Source organism: Lichenostomus cassidix, chromosome 18, assembly GCF_008360975.1.
Source record: "Lichenostomus cassidix isolate B80296 chromosome 18, HeHo_3.0, whole genome shotgun sequence".
NCBI classification, from domain to species: Eukaryota; Metazoa; Chordata; class Aves; order Passeriformes; family Meliphagidae; genus Lichenostomus; species Lichenostomus cassidix.
Genome location: NC_139498.1, coordinates 10825525 through 10841414, shown reverse-complemented (window position 1 = coordinate 10841414; position 15890 = coordinate 10825525). Strand labels below are relative to the sequence as shown.

General features: G+C 62.6%; 1 protein-coding gene and 1 long non-coding RNA gene across 2 annotated transcripts; both read left to right on the top strand.

The window, feature by feature from the left end:
• The first annotated feature begins 3273 nt into the window (after nt 1–3273).
• Nucleotides 3274–10121, top strand: LOC146429704 (TBC1 domain family member 24-like). Its single transcript, XM_085078002.1, has 7 exons — nt 3274–3436; nt 5066–6101; nt 6391–6549; nt 6923–6986; nt 8058–8153; nt 8844–9120; nt 9839–10121. The coding sequence occupies exons 1-7, from the start codon at nt 3340–3342 to the stop codon at nt 9982–9984; spliced, it is 1875 nt and encodes a 624-aa protein (XP_084934128.1). The 5' UTR covers nt 3274–3339; the 3' UTR covers nt 9985–10121.
• Nucleotides 10122–10783: 662 nt separating this feature from the next.
• LOC146429703 (uncharacterized) lies at nt 10784–11307 on the top strand. Its single transcript, XR_014855661.1, has 2 exons — nt 10784–11102; nt 11196–11307. It is a non-coding gene; the product is annotated as an uncharacterized LOC146429703 (long non-coding RNA).
• The last annotated feature ends 4583 nt before the right edge of the window (nt 11308–15890 follow it).

The following is a 15890-nucleotide window of genomic DNA, read 5'->3' as shown; positions in this document are numbered from 1 at the left end:
ATTCCCTGAAATAACAGCCCTGAGGGCCAGAGCAGTTTATTTCTGAGTGGGTAAGTCTGGAGACACCAGGCAAGTGCTGGGAGGTAGGAATCAACACTCTGCACCCCAACAGAGCTGTTCCCATTTTCCTGCACACCAGGAACCACTGCAGTCAGTCACAAGCTAAGAAAGACTCTATTAAAGGAGTCTAATGTAAAAGGTGCTTTTTTGTTTTATTAGGGGTTTTGCACCAGAGAAAAGTAGCCTCCGTGCCTGACGCCCCAGCGGGGTCACTCCTGGCACCAAACTCCCACATCCACCATGCAGCACTTCGTGCCTTCCTCCCTTCCTCATCCTCTCTTCCTTGCTTTTTCCTTCCTTCCTTTCCCCTTTTTCCTCCATCCTTCTTCCTTCCCTCCTTCCTCCTTTCCCCTTTTTCCTCCATCCTTCTTCCTTCCCTCCTCTTTTCCACCCTCTCCTCCTTCTTCCCTCCCTCTCTCCCTCCCCTCCCTGCTGCCACATGAACCCAACACTGAGCAGTGGCACGAGTTCCCTTCTCCAAATCCCCAGCCCGTCCCCTGTCCCTACCCATCTCCAGTGACGCTCACTGCCCTCCCCGATGTCCCCATCCCCCTGCTCCCGGGTGACACTGGCGGTGCTGGCACTGTCCCTGTTTTGGCTGCAGTCACCGCCGGCTGGGCTCAACCCCTCGCTCCCGCAGCAGCTCCGTCCAAGCCCTTCCCACCCCTGATCCAGGGTTTGGCCTCTCCCTTGTTTTTGGGTGCGATCGGTGACGCAAATCGGGCACAAACCCTGAGGAGCAGCTGCCAGCGAGGCTTTATCGCCCTCGTGACGCGGGGCTGCTGCAGCGCTGCGGGGGCGTATTGATAAGGATATTGATAACGATAGTGATAACGATGGTGATAAGGACAATGATAACAACAGTAATACCGATATCGATAACGATAACGTCAGCACGTTCCCATTCCCGGTCGCTGTGACCCCGCTGTGCTCCCGGCGATTCCCGACTCCCGGCGGTGCCCCCAGGGCTGCCGAGCACGGAGCAAGAGGAGCCCCAGGTGCGCTGGGGACCAACCCTGATCCAGCTGTGGCCCGGGGTGGCTTCGGGGATGTGCCGAGCACCCCAGGCACCCCTCAGTTCCCGTCTGCTGTCCCGCAGACCTGGCAGGGCTGGGGACACACTGCGGTGGCAGCAGGGACACGTCCCGCTCCTGCCCAGTCGGACCCAGGGCCAGCAGTGCCCTGAGGGGCTCTGAGCCCCCGCTGGCCCTGGCAGCCCCGGGCTGGGCTCTGTCCCCCTGGCCCCTCTCCGCACATCCTGAGATGTTCCCGCAGCCGTGGCCATCAAACATTCATGGCCTTCGTCTGGTTGCTCAGCCGGAGCCCCACGGCCTCTACATATTTAATTTTTTCACCATTAAAAACGCATGAAGCGACATTTCCTTTCGCCCTGTCCCTAATTCACTTCCATCTCCCATCTCCGGAGCGCCTGCCGGAGGTTTCAGAGCTGCGTCGGGCTGCAGGAAGAGGCGTCTGCTGTCCTGGAAAAGGCAAATGAGGATAAAGCAGCCGACAAGGTCCGGGGAAAGGCAGCAGGAGCTGCTGCTGTCAGGGCTGGGCAGAGCGGTGGAGCTGCAGAGAGAAGGAGCAGCCCCTCGGCACTGGGGAGCAGAGCAGGGTGCGGGGTGGGGACCCCCCGGGCCCCCAGGAGCGGAGCTGGGGCCATCACTGCCCCTTTGGGTGCAGCCTGTGGAGGAGAGCCGCTCAGACCGGCTCTGGGTGCAGATCAGGATCAGGATAACTCCCACTGGGAGTCCCTCTGGCCTCCCTCGCACCCGGCACAGCCCCGGGGTCCCTTTGCTGGCACAGCCCCGGTGTCCCTTTGCTGGCACAGCCCCGGGGTCCCTTTGCTGGCACAGCCCCGATGTCCCTTTGCTGTCACAGCCTGAGGTCCCTTTGCTGTCACAGCCACGGGGTCCCTTTGCTGGCACAGTCCCGGTGTCCCTTTGCTGTCACAGCCCCGAGGTCCCTTTGCTGGCACAGCCCCGGGGTCCCTTTGCTGGCACAGCCCCGGGTTCCCCTTGCTGGCACAGCCCCGGGGTCCCTTTGCTGGCACAGCCCCGGGGTCCCTTTGCTGTCACAGCCCCTCGCCCCATTCCCTGGCGCTCCCAGCCTGGCAGGAGCAAAGGCAGGGCAGGAGTCACCGGACAGCCGAGCTGCTCCCAACAGATCTGGGCGCAGCGCGGAGAAGGTGAGGAAAAGGAAAAGGTCTGCAGGGAGACTTGCTCAGGAGATGCCCCAGAGCCGCGTTGCCAGCGGATGCTCAGGGATGTGCTGCAGGTGCAGACGGATCTGCAGGCTGGGAGGCAGGTCAGGAACAGAGAGCAGCTGCCCTTATCCCAACAGCAACAATCCGATTTTTAAAGGGAAATGAGAATCCTTTAAAATGTTAAGATGCCTATAAAAATGCCTGCTAAGCGCAGCCTGAGCCGTGAGTTCTGCGGCAGCAATGTCGGACCGGGGCGATGTCCCTGCTGCCTCTCCCAGCTGCTGGAGGCTCCTATTCCCCCAGCTCAGCTCTTCTGTCCGTGAATACAACGCAGAGTTTGCAGCTCTGCAGCCGTTTGGAGGCTAAAATCAATCGATACCAACCATTTCCCGGGGTCAAACTGGGAACGATGGAGCCCCACGGCCGTGCCCGCAGCAGCCGCAGCCTGAGCTCCTCTGGCAGCCGGGGGGCGCGGGGGCTGTGGGGCCACATCGCCCCAAATTTCCCCGGGCTGGAGCCTGAGGCAGCTCCGAGCACCTGCGGCCAGCACAGCCCCGGCCCCGAGCAGCGCCCCGAGCAGCACACGGCGGGGGCAGCCGGGGCTCCCTTCTCCCCTCTCCGTCCCCCGGTTCCTGGCCCCGCTGCTCACAGCTTCTCTCCCCGGGCCCATCCAGCGGGAAGCAGTTCCAGCCCCTCTCGGTGTCGGTGTTTCCCTCGCTCAAGGACAGCCATGGCCGAAGTCCCGCGGCACCTCCTGCCCCGGGACACTGCGAAGGGAGCGAACCCCCGTGCGGGAACATGAAGGTTATCCCTGGGAAAATAAAGGATTCATTTTAGTGCTCGTGTTGCTGTTTGATGGTATCTCAGCCCACGGGGTGTTTACAGCCCCCCCCCCCCAGCCGGCCTCGGCTCAGAACTGGGGCAGGAAGGGGCGATGCGGGCGCGGGAGCTGCTCCACCCTCGCTGTATTTACCCCAAATAAACCCCAGTGCCGCAGGCTGGCCCTCACCTTAAAGGCGCGGGAGGTGCCAGGGCCGGAGGGGACCCGGCAGGGGTGGCCGAGCTGGCACATGCTGCAGGTGGGGCTCAGCCTGCCCCGCTGCCCCGGGGGCGCGGCTGGCGCCTTCCCCATGGCCGAGCCGGCCGAGGACACGGGCAGCGGGCGAGGTGAGTGCGCCGAGCGGGACCCCCCCGTGCCGGGACACGGCCGGCAGAGCAGAGGGGTGGGACAGACCCCAATTCCTGCCCCGAGCCCTCGGCTCGTCCTGGGCGGGCAGAGCTGCAGCCTCCGTTCAGCCCCCGGGGCTCAGCAGCGGCGGTCGGGTGGGCTCGGGCTGGTGCTCCTCGGTACCCCGGGCAGGGCAGCACCCTCGGGAGAGGACGAGGTGAATTTGGGGATCACGGGGTGCCAACAGCCCCTGCGTCAGCCTCGCTGTTGTTTCAGCCTGGTTTCTGTGCCCAGGAGCCCGGTGACCGTGCTCGGCTCAGGCTGTCTCCAGGGCAGGGAGCGGAGCCGAGCAGCCACCGCGTCCGACAGCTCCTGCCCTGAGCCACACTGAGCCCGATCTGCTGCTCCTGCTGCCCTTGGGCAAGGGCCAAACCGAGCCAGAGGGCGAGAGCCAGAGCCAGGCCCAGCCCGGGCGTCAGGACCCTCCCGATGTGCCACCACGTGCTGTCCCGCCGTGTCCCCTCGGCTCAGCGCGGATCATCCTTGACTCCCCCGGCAGCTGAGCACATCCGAGATAAAAAGATGCTAATAAGAGCTAATGAGTGCGCTAATTGACGTTATCCCTGCCGGTTAATCAGTGTCCAGCAGAGCTCACCCACGCGGGGACAGCTCCGGTGTCCCGTGCAGGGTTTGGATGGAGCTCCCCGGCAGCCCCGGGAAGTGCCGCTCCCGTCTCTCTAGGAGGAGCTCAGACTCTGCTCTTCCCAGCGCCGGGCTGGCGGCTGCCCGAGCCCTGCCTGGGGCTGTGAGCGGCAGCCTCCCCCGAGGGTCCCCTTCTGTCCCCGGGGAGCTTGTCAGGCGCTCAGCAGCCCCTGCTGCGGTCCCCGGACAGGGTCTCTCCAGGGCATGGGGACAAGTGGGGAACGGGGACCCTCTGTCCCCACAGACCAGCCCCAAACCCCCGGCGAGCCCCTCGGCTGCAGCAGCTTCTGCTCCCTCCTCGTCTGACACCCGAGGGACGGAGGGGCCGGGAGACTTTGGCAGGAGGCACAAGAGGAGGGCAAACACCCGAGGGCAGCTTTGCCCACTCCGCTGGGCTCAGAGCAGCCTGTCCTGGGCTGCCAGACCCGTACAGGACCCACCTGGCCCGTGCTGTCCTTGGGAGGGGACACAATGGAAATGGTCTCTCTCAGCATCTCTTGGGCCCCCATTGCCCCCCTTGGGCCCTCACTTGTCCCTGCGGAGCTGGGCTGGGACAGAGCTGCTCATCCTCCTTGGTGATGTGACAATGTCCCACGATCATCCCCAGGGCTCAGGGACTGTGTCCCTGCTCTCTGCACCTCCCTCTCGGCAGGTCATGGGCTGGGAAATCTGGAGCTCTAGGAGAGGTGAAAAGCCCCTCATGGTGTGAGAAGAAACCCCGACACCCAGCTGGGACCTTGCCCTGTGCTTCTCCAGGGACCTGAGCCGATGGGAGCAGGAGAGGGCAAAGCTTGAGACCCTTCCTTTGCAGGAGACAATATAGAAATCCAGGACGTGGCTGTGAGACTTCAGAATGCCCTCAGCCGGGGGGAGATGCTGGTGGTGGGGCAGTGAAAGGTGTGCAATAAAAGGTCTTTGTCCTCCAGAGGCGTTGGGCTCATCCCCAGTCACCATCGTGGTCACGTCCGAGGCTGACACGTGGGACATCGACACCTCCTCGTGCCTGGGCTGCGGGCAGTTCGTGGACTGGGACAAGATGCCGGAGCAGCAGCAGCCGCCGCAGATCCCGCGGGACGTCCTGAGCAGACCCCCGAAGGAGCTGAAGAGGCTGGCGAGGGAAGGCTGCTGGGCCACGAGCCACGCTGGCCGGGCTCGGCTCTACCCCCGGCTCATCCAGCAGGTCTCCTGCCGCCTCGTCACCCCCGACGCGCTGGTGTACAGAGACGTGGCCGGCCGGCTCTTCGGGAAGCCCAGCGTGAGCTCCCACCCCCTGCCCGAGTTCCTGGAGGGCTGCCCCGTGCCCACCTACTGCCTCAACCCGCACGGGGTCACCGCCCTGAAGAAGATCCTCATCTGCGTGGGCACCCTGTTCCCCGACATCACCCACAGCCCCCTCCTGCCGGCCCTGGCGGCGCTGCTGCTGCACTACAGCGAGGACGAGGCGCAGTGCTTCGAGAGCCTCTCGCGCCTCATCGCCAGCAACGCTCCCCACGCCAGCTACATCGACCAGTCCTTCCTGGCCCACCAGGCCTCCTGCATGACCTTCGGGGACCTGGCCAACAAGCACTGCCCGGCAGCTCACAAGCTCATAGCCGGCGCCGCCGAGAACATCCTCGAGGTCTACTCGGAGTGGCTGTCGTGGCTCTTTCCCGGGCTGCCCTTCGCCTACGCCGTGCGGGTGCTGGACGTGTTCCTGCTGGAGGGACAGAAGGTCCTGTACCGCATCGCCCTGGCCCTGCTGAAGCAGTTCAGGCTCTCGGTGACCCCAGCTGGGCTGCAGGGCGCTGACATCAAGGCGGAGCTGCAGGCGTTCGTGAGGAACATCGCCCAGCACGTGACTGTGGACAAACTCCTGGAGAGAGCCTTTGGCATCCGGCTGTTCTCCCGCAAGGAGATCTGGCTTCTCCAGATGGCCAACAGGAAGGCGCTGGTGGAGAAGGGAATCACCGTGGTGCAGAGAAGGTGAGGAGACCTCTGTGCTCGCCAGCTCTGGGGGCTGAGCAGACAAAATGGGAGCTCCTGTGGGGACACAGCCAGGGGAGCTCCAGGCACCTCCCATAGCTGTGGCTGTGCTGGGCCCTCCCAGCCCCTCTGGGGACTCTGTCAGGGGACACGGCACAGCCAGAGCTGGTGATGTTGGCTCATCAGAGAGCTCAGGGTGCAAAGAGCAGAACAAACCCTGCTGCAGGGGGGCTGCTCCCTGAACAGCAGAGGAGCCCCACAGCCCAGCCTGATGTCCCTCCCCTCGCAGGCCATCCTTCCACCTGGCCGTGGACATACAGAACTTCAGCTCCAGCACTGTCACGGCACAGGAGATGCGCCTCATCTGGTCCTGGATCCCCGAGCGCTTCTCCCTCTTCCCGCCGCTGCTGCTCTTCTCCACCTCCGAGGATGGGTGCAGCCTGCAGAGGTAAAGCCTCCCTTGCCCAGCGGGGCCAGGCAGGGTGGGCATGAGGGGTAAACCTGGGCGAGGTTTGGTCCTGGAGAAAAGAGCCACACGAGTGACCTGGGGCACCCCTGGGGCTGCTGGGGACCCTCCTGGGCTCGATTCAGGGTCCTGGGTGTGGCCTGGGCCAGCGGTGGCTTAGGGGAGAGGGCAGAGGCTGGGCCAGATGGCCACCAACACCTGGGACTGCCCAGGGCACACGGAGCCCTGTGCATGTGCCCTGCAGGGATGTCCTGTGTGCCACACTGTGCCAGTGCTGGGAGCAGCCAGGGACAGCCAGCACACCCTGCCCAGGGTTCCAGCCCTCCCCAGCCCAGCCCCTTGTCCATCTCTGCAGGTTCTACACGTGCTGTGAAGGCTACGAGCCCACGGTGCTGCTCATCAAAACCACCGAGGGGGAGGTGAGTGTTTCCCAGGCAGGGGTGGGGAAGGGGACAGACTGGGTGACCCCACAGGCTCTTCCTGGAGCAGCCATGGGCTGGGTGGTCCCTGTCCTGCCATGGGTCTGTCCCTGGTCTGTCCCAGCTCCCAGGAGACAACAAACTGCACCTCCAGCCACCAGGGCACACCTCAGCTGGGGCTGCTGGGGGGAAACAGGGAGTGGATGAGAGGGAGGGAGGCCATGAGTGATACTTTAATTGCAAATCCAGACTAACTAATGAATCCTTGCTGAGCAGACTCTCCTGAAGCCAGCAGATGCTTTGTCTGAGCCAGGACTTGCTCTCAAAGCACGAGAGGCAAGGTTTTCTCCCTGATTGCACAAGCAGCCACACCAGGGAAATGGAGGAGAAAGAAGGACAGTTCCTACTGAAAGCCATGAAATAACTGCAAAGCTCCTGAGCCAGGGCTCTTCCCAGGGATTCTGAGTGTCTCACAAACCTGTAATTTATCTCCCCACTCTTCATCCCACAGTGGAGGCAAGTTCTGTAAATTGTTCAGGCCTCCCAAAGATTTATTGACCAACAGTGCTGATGTCCCAAGCCTGACACTTCAGTGGTGTGGAGAGAAACACCTGCCACCCCCAGGGCCTCGTGCAGACAAGGGAAAGTGACCTAGAAAACCTCATTTCCTACCCGTTTTAGCTCCTGTTGTCCCTTGGCTGTGCCAAGGACAGGCAGGAGTTCCCAGCCCTCAGCAGGTCCCCTCCAGCCATGGTCAGGTAAGGGGTGTTCAACAGCAGGGTCAGCCTTGGGCACCAGGGATAGTCAGTGCAGGATGCAGCTGGCCCAGTAGGATTTGGCTCCTGGATTGCTCAGCCCAGAGCACCAGGGATGGTCAGGGCTGGCACAGCAGGATTTGGCTCTGGGATTCCTCAGTGCAGGATGGGGTGGCACAGCAGGATTTGGCTCCGGGATTTCCCAGAGGACAGGGCAGAGCCCCTGCCCTGCTGAGCCCGGGGCGATGCCTGGCGCTCCTGGGGTTGGCTCTGCTCCCAGCCCAGTCCCTGATGGCTCCCTTTGCTCTCTCCCAAGGTATGTGGGGCGTTTCTCTCCTCTGACTGGAGCGAAAGGAAGAAGAGCGGGGCCACATCGGGCTTTTTTGGGACAGGGGAGTGCTTTGTGTTCACGGTAAGTCATGGTTTATGGCCGGGTCTGTCCCTTCATTGCTGTTTCCTTTACCCCTCTGACAGTTCGGAGCACAGTGACCCCGAGCTGCTCCCTCCCATGGCCCCAGCCGTGCCCTGAGCTCTGGCAGCAGCAGCAGCTCAGGAATTGCTGTGCTGGGTGCGAGCAAACAGAGACCCCATTCCTGCCCTGGATAAACTGGGCTGCCCCAGACCCCCTGGGAATGTGGGATACCCTGGGTGGGTGTGGGAGCCTCTCCCAGGATGGCAGCAGGGCAGTGTGTGGTGGGTTTCTGTCCAGTTTGCTGGGGACAGCTCCTGGATGGGACATTCCCAAATCATCCCTGGCATCCCTGAAGAGGGAGAAGGCTGAGTTACGCCAAGAAACCCCGGGGACAAAGTCCAGCATCCATCCAGTATCCAACCAGCATCCATCCAGCATCCCCCTGGCAGTGTGGGCAGTGCAGCTTCACCCATCTCTGGCAGCACCTGGCAAATCCAACTTCCCAGCCACAGCCACCTCCAGAACAGCCCTGTCCCTGCCAGGTCACCCCGTTGCCTCCCTGCCCCAGCTGCGGACCTGGACACAGCATTTGGCCCCAGCCCCCCTGAGCAGCAGCAGCATCTGTCCCCAGCAGTGGTGAGGTGCCCCAGGGCCAGGGCCAGGGCTCACCAGGTGTGTCGTGCTGCCCAGGTGCGCCCCGAGGCAGAGAGGTACGAGTGGGTGTTCATCAAGAAGCCGGAGCTGGCCAAGGCCGTGCCGCGCTCCCGGCAGCGCTCGCCTTCCCCCGCTCCCGAATCGCTGCTCGGCTCCTCCCGGGACAGCCGCAGCTGCAGCCCCAACCACCTCGCCGTGCCCTCGCCGCAGAGGAAAAGCCGCCTGTCCCCATTCCTGGCCATCAGGCACTTCCTCCTGCCCTCCAAAACAGCCTCCATGTTCATGTGCGGCTCCCGGGACGGGATCGTTATCGGTAAGGGGGGATAGTTATCAGTAACAGGGATCGCTATCGGTAAGGGAGGATCCTTATTGGTAACAGGGATCACTATCAGTAAGGGGGGATCCTTATCGCTAACAGGGATCCTTATCACTAACAGGGATCCTTATCACTAACAGGGATGGTTATCGGTAACTCCCCAGGGCTTGCACCGCTGCTGCAAAGGGCTCTGCTCCAGGTTAAACCCCGAGCTGCCTCCAGAGGCTAAGAGCTCCTGGTTCGGATATGGGGTTAAAGTCAGGGCAGAGCAGCCCCTGTTCCACCAGCCAGGCCGCTCGAGGGCCAGGGAGCTCCTTCCGAGAGCTCCAAGGGAGCCCCACAGCCCAAATCCTGGCGAGGTTTGTACCCCGGGGCTGCAGCGTCCCTTCCCAGCCCTTCCCTCCTTCTGTGCGGGTGGAGAAGAGCCGTGGGTGGGATCAGCCCGAGGAAGGGCCGGGCACTGTCCCCGGAGCAGAGCCGCGGTCAGGCTCGGGCTGGGCTGGGCCCGGGTGGGTTTGGCAGAGGCCCCGCAGTGGGTCAGGAACCCCACAGGAACAGCCCGAGCCCCTCCCGGCCCCGGGAGCAGGGTCAGGACAGGACAAGGGGTCAGGACAGGACAAGGAGTCAGGACAGGACAAGGGACAGAGAGCGAGGGGCAGGCACAGCCCCGGGGAGCAGGAGGGAGCATGGGCTGACCCTGCGCTCGCTCTTGCAGGTGGAGGGGGAGGCCAAGCGCTGTCCCTGGACGCCAACCTGCTCCGGGGACACACGGAGCACTGCGAGACATTCGACAACCCCCCACTCTGCCAGGAGAACTTCCAGGTGCAGCTCTTGGAAGTGTGGGGCTTCCAAAGCACGTAATTCTCGTGGGGACATCCCTCGTGTCCCCTCCAAGGGAACGGGGACCTCTCTCCGCGCTGGCCACTCCCGGCCACGCTGTGGCCACCTCTGCGGCAGTTCCACTCTCCATCGTCCCCTCCGTGGTCTGATGAGATCAGATCAGCCCTCGTGGTGCCGTGGAGAGAGGGCGAGGTAGTGCCAGGATTGGGACTGTGGGCGCTGCTGCCCTTGGGGATATTCGAGGTCTCCTCCTACAGTTTAGACCAGTCCCAGTTCACCCAGTCTGTCCCAGTTTGGGGTGCTGGAGGGGAGGGCAGACAGTCTGGTGTTTGTCACACCTCCCTGGCCTGCTTTCAGCGTGTGGCTCAGCAAACCAGTGACAGCACGGGCAGATTTTGTGGAAATTCTGAGCCCAGGCAAAACCCAACAGCGAGCTCCAGAGCTCATCAGAAACACTCTCGGATCTGCTTCCCCCTGGCCCCAAGCCCAGCACAACCCTTCAAGCCATACACGGAGCTCTGCAGCCTCCGTGGCTATCCAGGGCTGCCCGGGATCCACCAGCACAGGGACAGACTCTTGTCCTTGGCAGGAAGTGCTGTCCGGAGATGGCAAAGCCCTGCCTGGAGTTTGCAGCGCAGTGACATTCCCGGGGGGACCCCGCGTTTGGGGCTGAGCCCTTTGCTCCATCCTCAGCCCAGGGCTGGCGTGGGGCTGCAGGGGCTGCACAGGAGGAGCTTCTCCAATGTGCCCCGAGTGCCACATTGGATTTTAACCACCGGGATTTTAACGTGCAATGGGAACGTTTGGTGTTGATGGGCTGGGATCAGCGGGATGGGCCATTTTAATGTGGAATGGGAACGTTTGGTGTTCCATCAGACACGGCCACCCCATGGGAGGGTGGAGACCACGGGAGACCCTCTGGCTGCAGGGGGAGAACCTCTCCCACCCCAACACACTTTCCTGGGTAGGGTCACCTCCCACCCATCCCAGCTCTGCAGCTATTCCAGGCAGGAGCTGTGGCTGCCCTGGGGCTATGCCAGCGCTGGCAGGAGGACACAGCGGGAGCAGCGACGGCAGAGCTCCCACAGGGCCGGGCACGGGCACATTGGGAAGGGCTTGGAGCCCTCACAGGGTACCCAGTGTTTTGGGAATGGCTTGGAGCCTCCACAGGGTATCTAGGTGCTTTGGGAATGGCTTGGAGTCCCCACAGGGTATCCAGGGGAGAGCAGGAGGTGACACACAGCCCTCCAGGTCTGACCTTCGCCACAGAGCCCAAAGGAAAAAACTCCACAGAACTGCTCTTTTCCTTCAATTAAAAAGCTCTGTCAGGGTGTCCTCAGCATTTCTTTGGTTCCATGACCATGTACTGGATTTTCTGTCTGGTTGAACGTTCCCGTGGCAGTCCCGCTCCCGTCCCCACAGGCTGCCGAGGCTACAGCAGGTGCCCTCAGTGCGGAGCCCAGCCCGGCCTCGCCTCAGGGTGAATGCGCGGGGAGCCTCGCCCGCCCAGCGCCGGCAGAGGGGCGGAGCCTGTCCTGACAGGCGTGGGAAACTGCCAATGAGAGCAGGGTGCGGGAATGATGGGCGGACTGAACCAACCAATGGGAGCCGAGGAGGCGGGGTGAAGAGGGAGGCGGGCCACCGGTTGCCATGGCAGTGGCGCGGGCCAATGGGAGCGTGCAGCGGCGGACGGACATGGCCGCGGCCCAATGGGAGGGCTGTGCCTGGCGGCGGGGGCGGGGCCAGAGCAGGGCGGGCGGACGGTGGGACCTGGGATGGCCCCTGACTGCCCGGACAGGCCGAGGAGGTTCCGGCTGTCAGCAGCAAGCCAGGGAAGCACGGCGAGAGCGGAGCGCAGGTGCCGGCGCCCCTGGGTCTGTCCCACCCGAACCGGCTCATCATCCGGTGCCGCTGCGCACAGGAGTCACCGCAACACCGCTCGCCGGCCGGCGGCTCAAGCTCCTTCTCGCTCCGCCTGTGCGCGGCCGGGCTGGGTCGCTCGGCAAGCCGGGACTGAGCACTCTCCGCCCGCCTGCTGCGAGTACCCGCGCGGACGGAGAAGAGAAGCAGCCGCGGACGGAGCATGCCGGGGTGGCGCTGGTGCCATGCTGACCGGTCCCTAATACCGGACGGGCCATAGCGGGCCGTCCCCGCCCCTCCGGCCGAAGTCCCGCCCACATGCACTGACCCCGCCCCCATAGTATAGGTTCCGCCCACAACCCCGAGCAACGCTCTTGAGCCACGGCCCCGCCTCCTGCAGGCTCGTCCCGCCTCCAGCCCAGGCCACGCCCACATCCATACATGCCAATACAATCCGGGCCCCGCCTCCTTGAGCGGTGACCGCGCCCCCTTATGACATAGTCACGCCTCCAGACCGGCCCCGCCCACTAACCATCTGTCCCGCCCCGTCAGGCACCGCCCCTTGCCATTGACCCCGCCCCTCCGGGCTTGGCTCCGCCCCTCATGCCTTGGCCCCGCCCCCGGACCCCGCCGTTCCCCACACGCTCCTTGGGATCCGGAGCTTCCCGGGATTCGAGTCCCGCAATGTTGGAATCAAACTTTGCCGTTGTTTTTGAGCTGCTGATCAGTATCTGCCGCCGGACCGTCGCGAATAAGCGGCTGCATTGTGAGCGCCGCGTGCTAGGCTGATGTGTTGTTTTAAGGGAGAGGGAGGACAGTTCCAGGAGCGATGGGGTGTCTGGGCCAGAGCCGGCAGGAGGGGAATCAGAAGTACCTGGGGGAAGGGAATTCCGAGAGTAGGAGGCTGCGACCACCGACGTATAGACCACCGACTCAAACGGACCCCAGCTCCAAAGGAGGGAGAGCTGTGGCTGTGACTGATCAGGATACACCCAGCAAACAGGGGCTTGGATGCTAATTAATGAGAAGCGAAAATGAATATAGTTAGGTAATCAGCAATCAGTGAACGCTGATGCCCTTGTTTGTTAAAATGTATAAATAGTGCCAGGTTATGATGAGCAAGGTGCCTTTTGTGGGAGCCCCTAGCTCCTGCTTTGGCCAAGCGGAACAAGGACAATAACAATAGGAACGGCAGGGTTCGGGTGGGAACTGGGAACGAGCCCGCGGCCGGGACAGCGCGTCCAGAACGCCCTGCCCGTGTCCCAGCGGCAGCCCAGCGGCGTCAGGACACGGGGCTGAGGACAGGAGGTCCCCGATCCGGCAGCTCCGGGGGCTTGAAGCTGGAAATGCGTGAAGAGCTCGGGTTTTAATGTGCCAGCTCTTTTTTTCCCACCAAAACAAGCCTCACCCACACTCTGCGGGGTGCAGGGGATGTGGAAAGCCTCCAGCTGCTCAGCGCACATTCCGAATGGTGAGGAGGTGATGCCATCCCCAGGCGCCGGGAAAAATAGCAGAGGGTTTGACCAGAGAGAAGGAATGGGCAGCCGGGGCACCTGGGGGAGGAACCAGCGCTGGTTTCCATGGGTGGCTGCTCCATCCCACAGCTCTCCCGATCCCTGCAGAGCTGCCCAGTGCCCTTCAGGAAGCCCGGCTGGTCTGCACCAACACAGCTGCTCTTGCACTGGCACTGGTGTCACTGCAGTCCCCCAAACCCTCCACGGGTCTGCGAGACTGTGCAGAGCCCCTGAGGACAGGTCCTGAGTCCAAGTTGCCGAGCTGTGGCCTGAGGTGTGACCTGGAGGGTTTTTTCCTGCCCTGAAGATGGAGAGGATGGTGCTCTGCGGTCCATGGAGACTCAGGGAAACACAGCTGCCCAGGCTGAGCCAGAGGATGGACTCTGCACACAGATCTGGGGCCTCAGAGCCCTCCCAGGCAGAATGGGTCCCAGGTTAAACAGTTTGGGTGTTTTTAACTGGTGTGGACAGTACTCTGAGCTTCGTGGTACCACCAGCAAGACCAGGGATTTCCAGGACAGCCCAAACTGTCCTGGGACTTGCCTTGGGGCAGAGGAGAGGTGGGGAGTGACCATGGTCCCTTGGTTTGCCCATGGCTGTGCTGGACTGTGGCCTTGTGACACTGGACACCATCCTCCCTGTGGTCCCCAAGCTCTAGGACCTCTGAAATGAGCAGTCCCTGAGCTCCAGGGAGAGGATGAAGGTGCCCAAGGCTGGATCCAGGGCACAGGAGGGCAGGGAAGGAGGGATGCTCAGGAGGGGTGCTGTCCCTGCTGAGCATCCCCCAGGCAGAGAGAAACAGCAGCCAGTCTTTGGGACTGCCCTGCTGACCAGCAAGCCCCCTGCCCTTCACCTTGGGACACTGAGTGCCTTTGTCCTGCTTGTCTGGGTTCTGTGTTTCACATTTGGGATCTCATGGAGCTGCCAGGATGCAGCTCCCTCTGCATTTCTGATCCCTACACACAGAAACAACTCAGGGACCCCACACAAAGCCCCTGGTCTGGGGCTCCCCACGTCTCCTGGGCTCCTGCCTTTTCAGCAGCTCCTCACTCAGAGGATGGACGTGCCTGGGAGATGTGAACACTTGAAATCCTGCCCAAACACAAAGTGTTTCCCATGTTAGAGAGCCAAAGGAGGTGAGATGGCCAAAGCTATCTTGAGGGTAGCCAGCTCGGAGTGTCAGCTCTAAGATGGGTACAAAAGGCAAGGCTGGGGAGAAACCCAGCTTTAATGAGTGCTAGAGGCCACTGGGAAGGCTGGGAGGTGGCACCAGTGCTCGGCCATGTCCCTGTCATGTCTCCCCTCCCCCCAGGCACATCCTGTCCTTCACGGCCACTTGGTGCAGGAGCTGCTCTGGGCCGAGCTGGGCTGGGCACGGTGGGTTTTGGGGTGTCTGTGACTCCTGTGACTCCCATCCCATGGGAAGTGGGGTGGAATCCTGACAGCTGCCTGTGCTGGGGACAGGCAGACAGGTCAGTGTCACCAGCCCTAGATCAGCAGTTGGGGATAGATGAGCTTCAGGCCCCTCCCAGGGCTGCTGCCACCCTGCTGGAGGAGGGGGTGCTGTCCCTCTGCCTGTGACCCCCCAAAGTCTTGTTCTGGTCTTGCTGGGGTGGCACCTGAACACTGCAAAGTGTGTGGGGCTGTGTATAGTCCTGGGTCACTTCCAGCAGGTGCTTTTCAGTGGGACCAGCTGCCCACTGTGTCCCCCTCCCACTGGAAGGGCCCTGGGAGGCTCTCTAGGCACCCCTAGAGGGTCTGCACTGCTCAGGGAAGGAAGGAATCCCCCAGCTCCCACAGAGTCCAGCACATGCCCTGAATCACAACAGGGAAATTCAAACTATGCACAGGGAGCAAGAGTTCAGCACAAGCCCTGGTCCCCAGCTTGGCCATAAAGTCTGGCCAAGATGGGGCAGCACAAAGACCAAACATTCAGGGATGTGATGGATCCCAAAAAGCACAGCAGCTCTCGGAGAGTCCCAGAGGAGCTGCAGTTGGAGGAAGCCCAGGAGGGATCTCTGTGGGGTCCTTCATGGGAACTGCAGCTCTTGGCATGGCAGAGGCAGCTGAGACCCCTCTGCACCCCCAGAACTGGCTGACTGAGGCCAGGGTGGAGCCAAGGGGCCTGGAAGTGCCAGATGCCGAGATACAGCCAGGGTTTTCCCCAGAACCTCTGCCAAGTCCAGGACACACAGAGAGCCCTGGGCTGATGCTGTCTTAGCATCCCCTTGGCTTTCAGTGCATAGGGCTGCTGTGGAGGCTGCAGGGGATATATTCCCAGGACACAGGGATGGAATTTGTCCAGGGAACATGTCCAGGAGAGCACAAGCACAAGCAGGGGAGCTGGCTGGAGGCAGCTTTGGGGAGAGAATGGGCAGCACGAGGTGCCTCCATGCTCCTCACCATCCTGCTGAGGTGTTTGCTCCCCAGCCTACTTCTCCCTGCTTCCTCTCTCCCTGCCTCTCTGCCTTTGCTGCTGTTGAAATCCCTTCTGGCTGCTCGGGATTGCCCCAGCAGTGGGGAATCTCCCTTCCCCTACAGTGTGCAGTGGTG

Bases quoted from the DNA above. Each gene is read 5' to 3' on its own strand.
- LOC146429704 (XM_085078002.1), top strand. From the start codon at position 3,340: ATGCTGCAGGTGGGGCTCAGCCTGCCCCGCTGCCCCGGGGGCGCGGCT. The intron at 3,437-5,065 runs GTGAGTGCGCCG...TTTGTCCTCCAG, and splicing joins GGACACGGGCAGCGGGCGAG to AGGCGTTGGGCTCATCCCCA. The intron at 9,121-9,838 runs GTAAGGGGGGAT...TCGCTCTTGCAG, and splicing joins CCGGGACGGGATCGTTATCG to GTGGAGGGGGAGGCCAAGCG.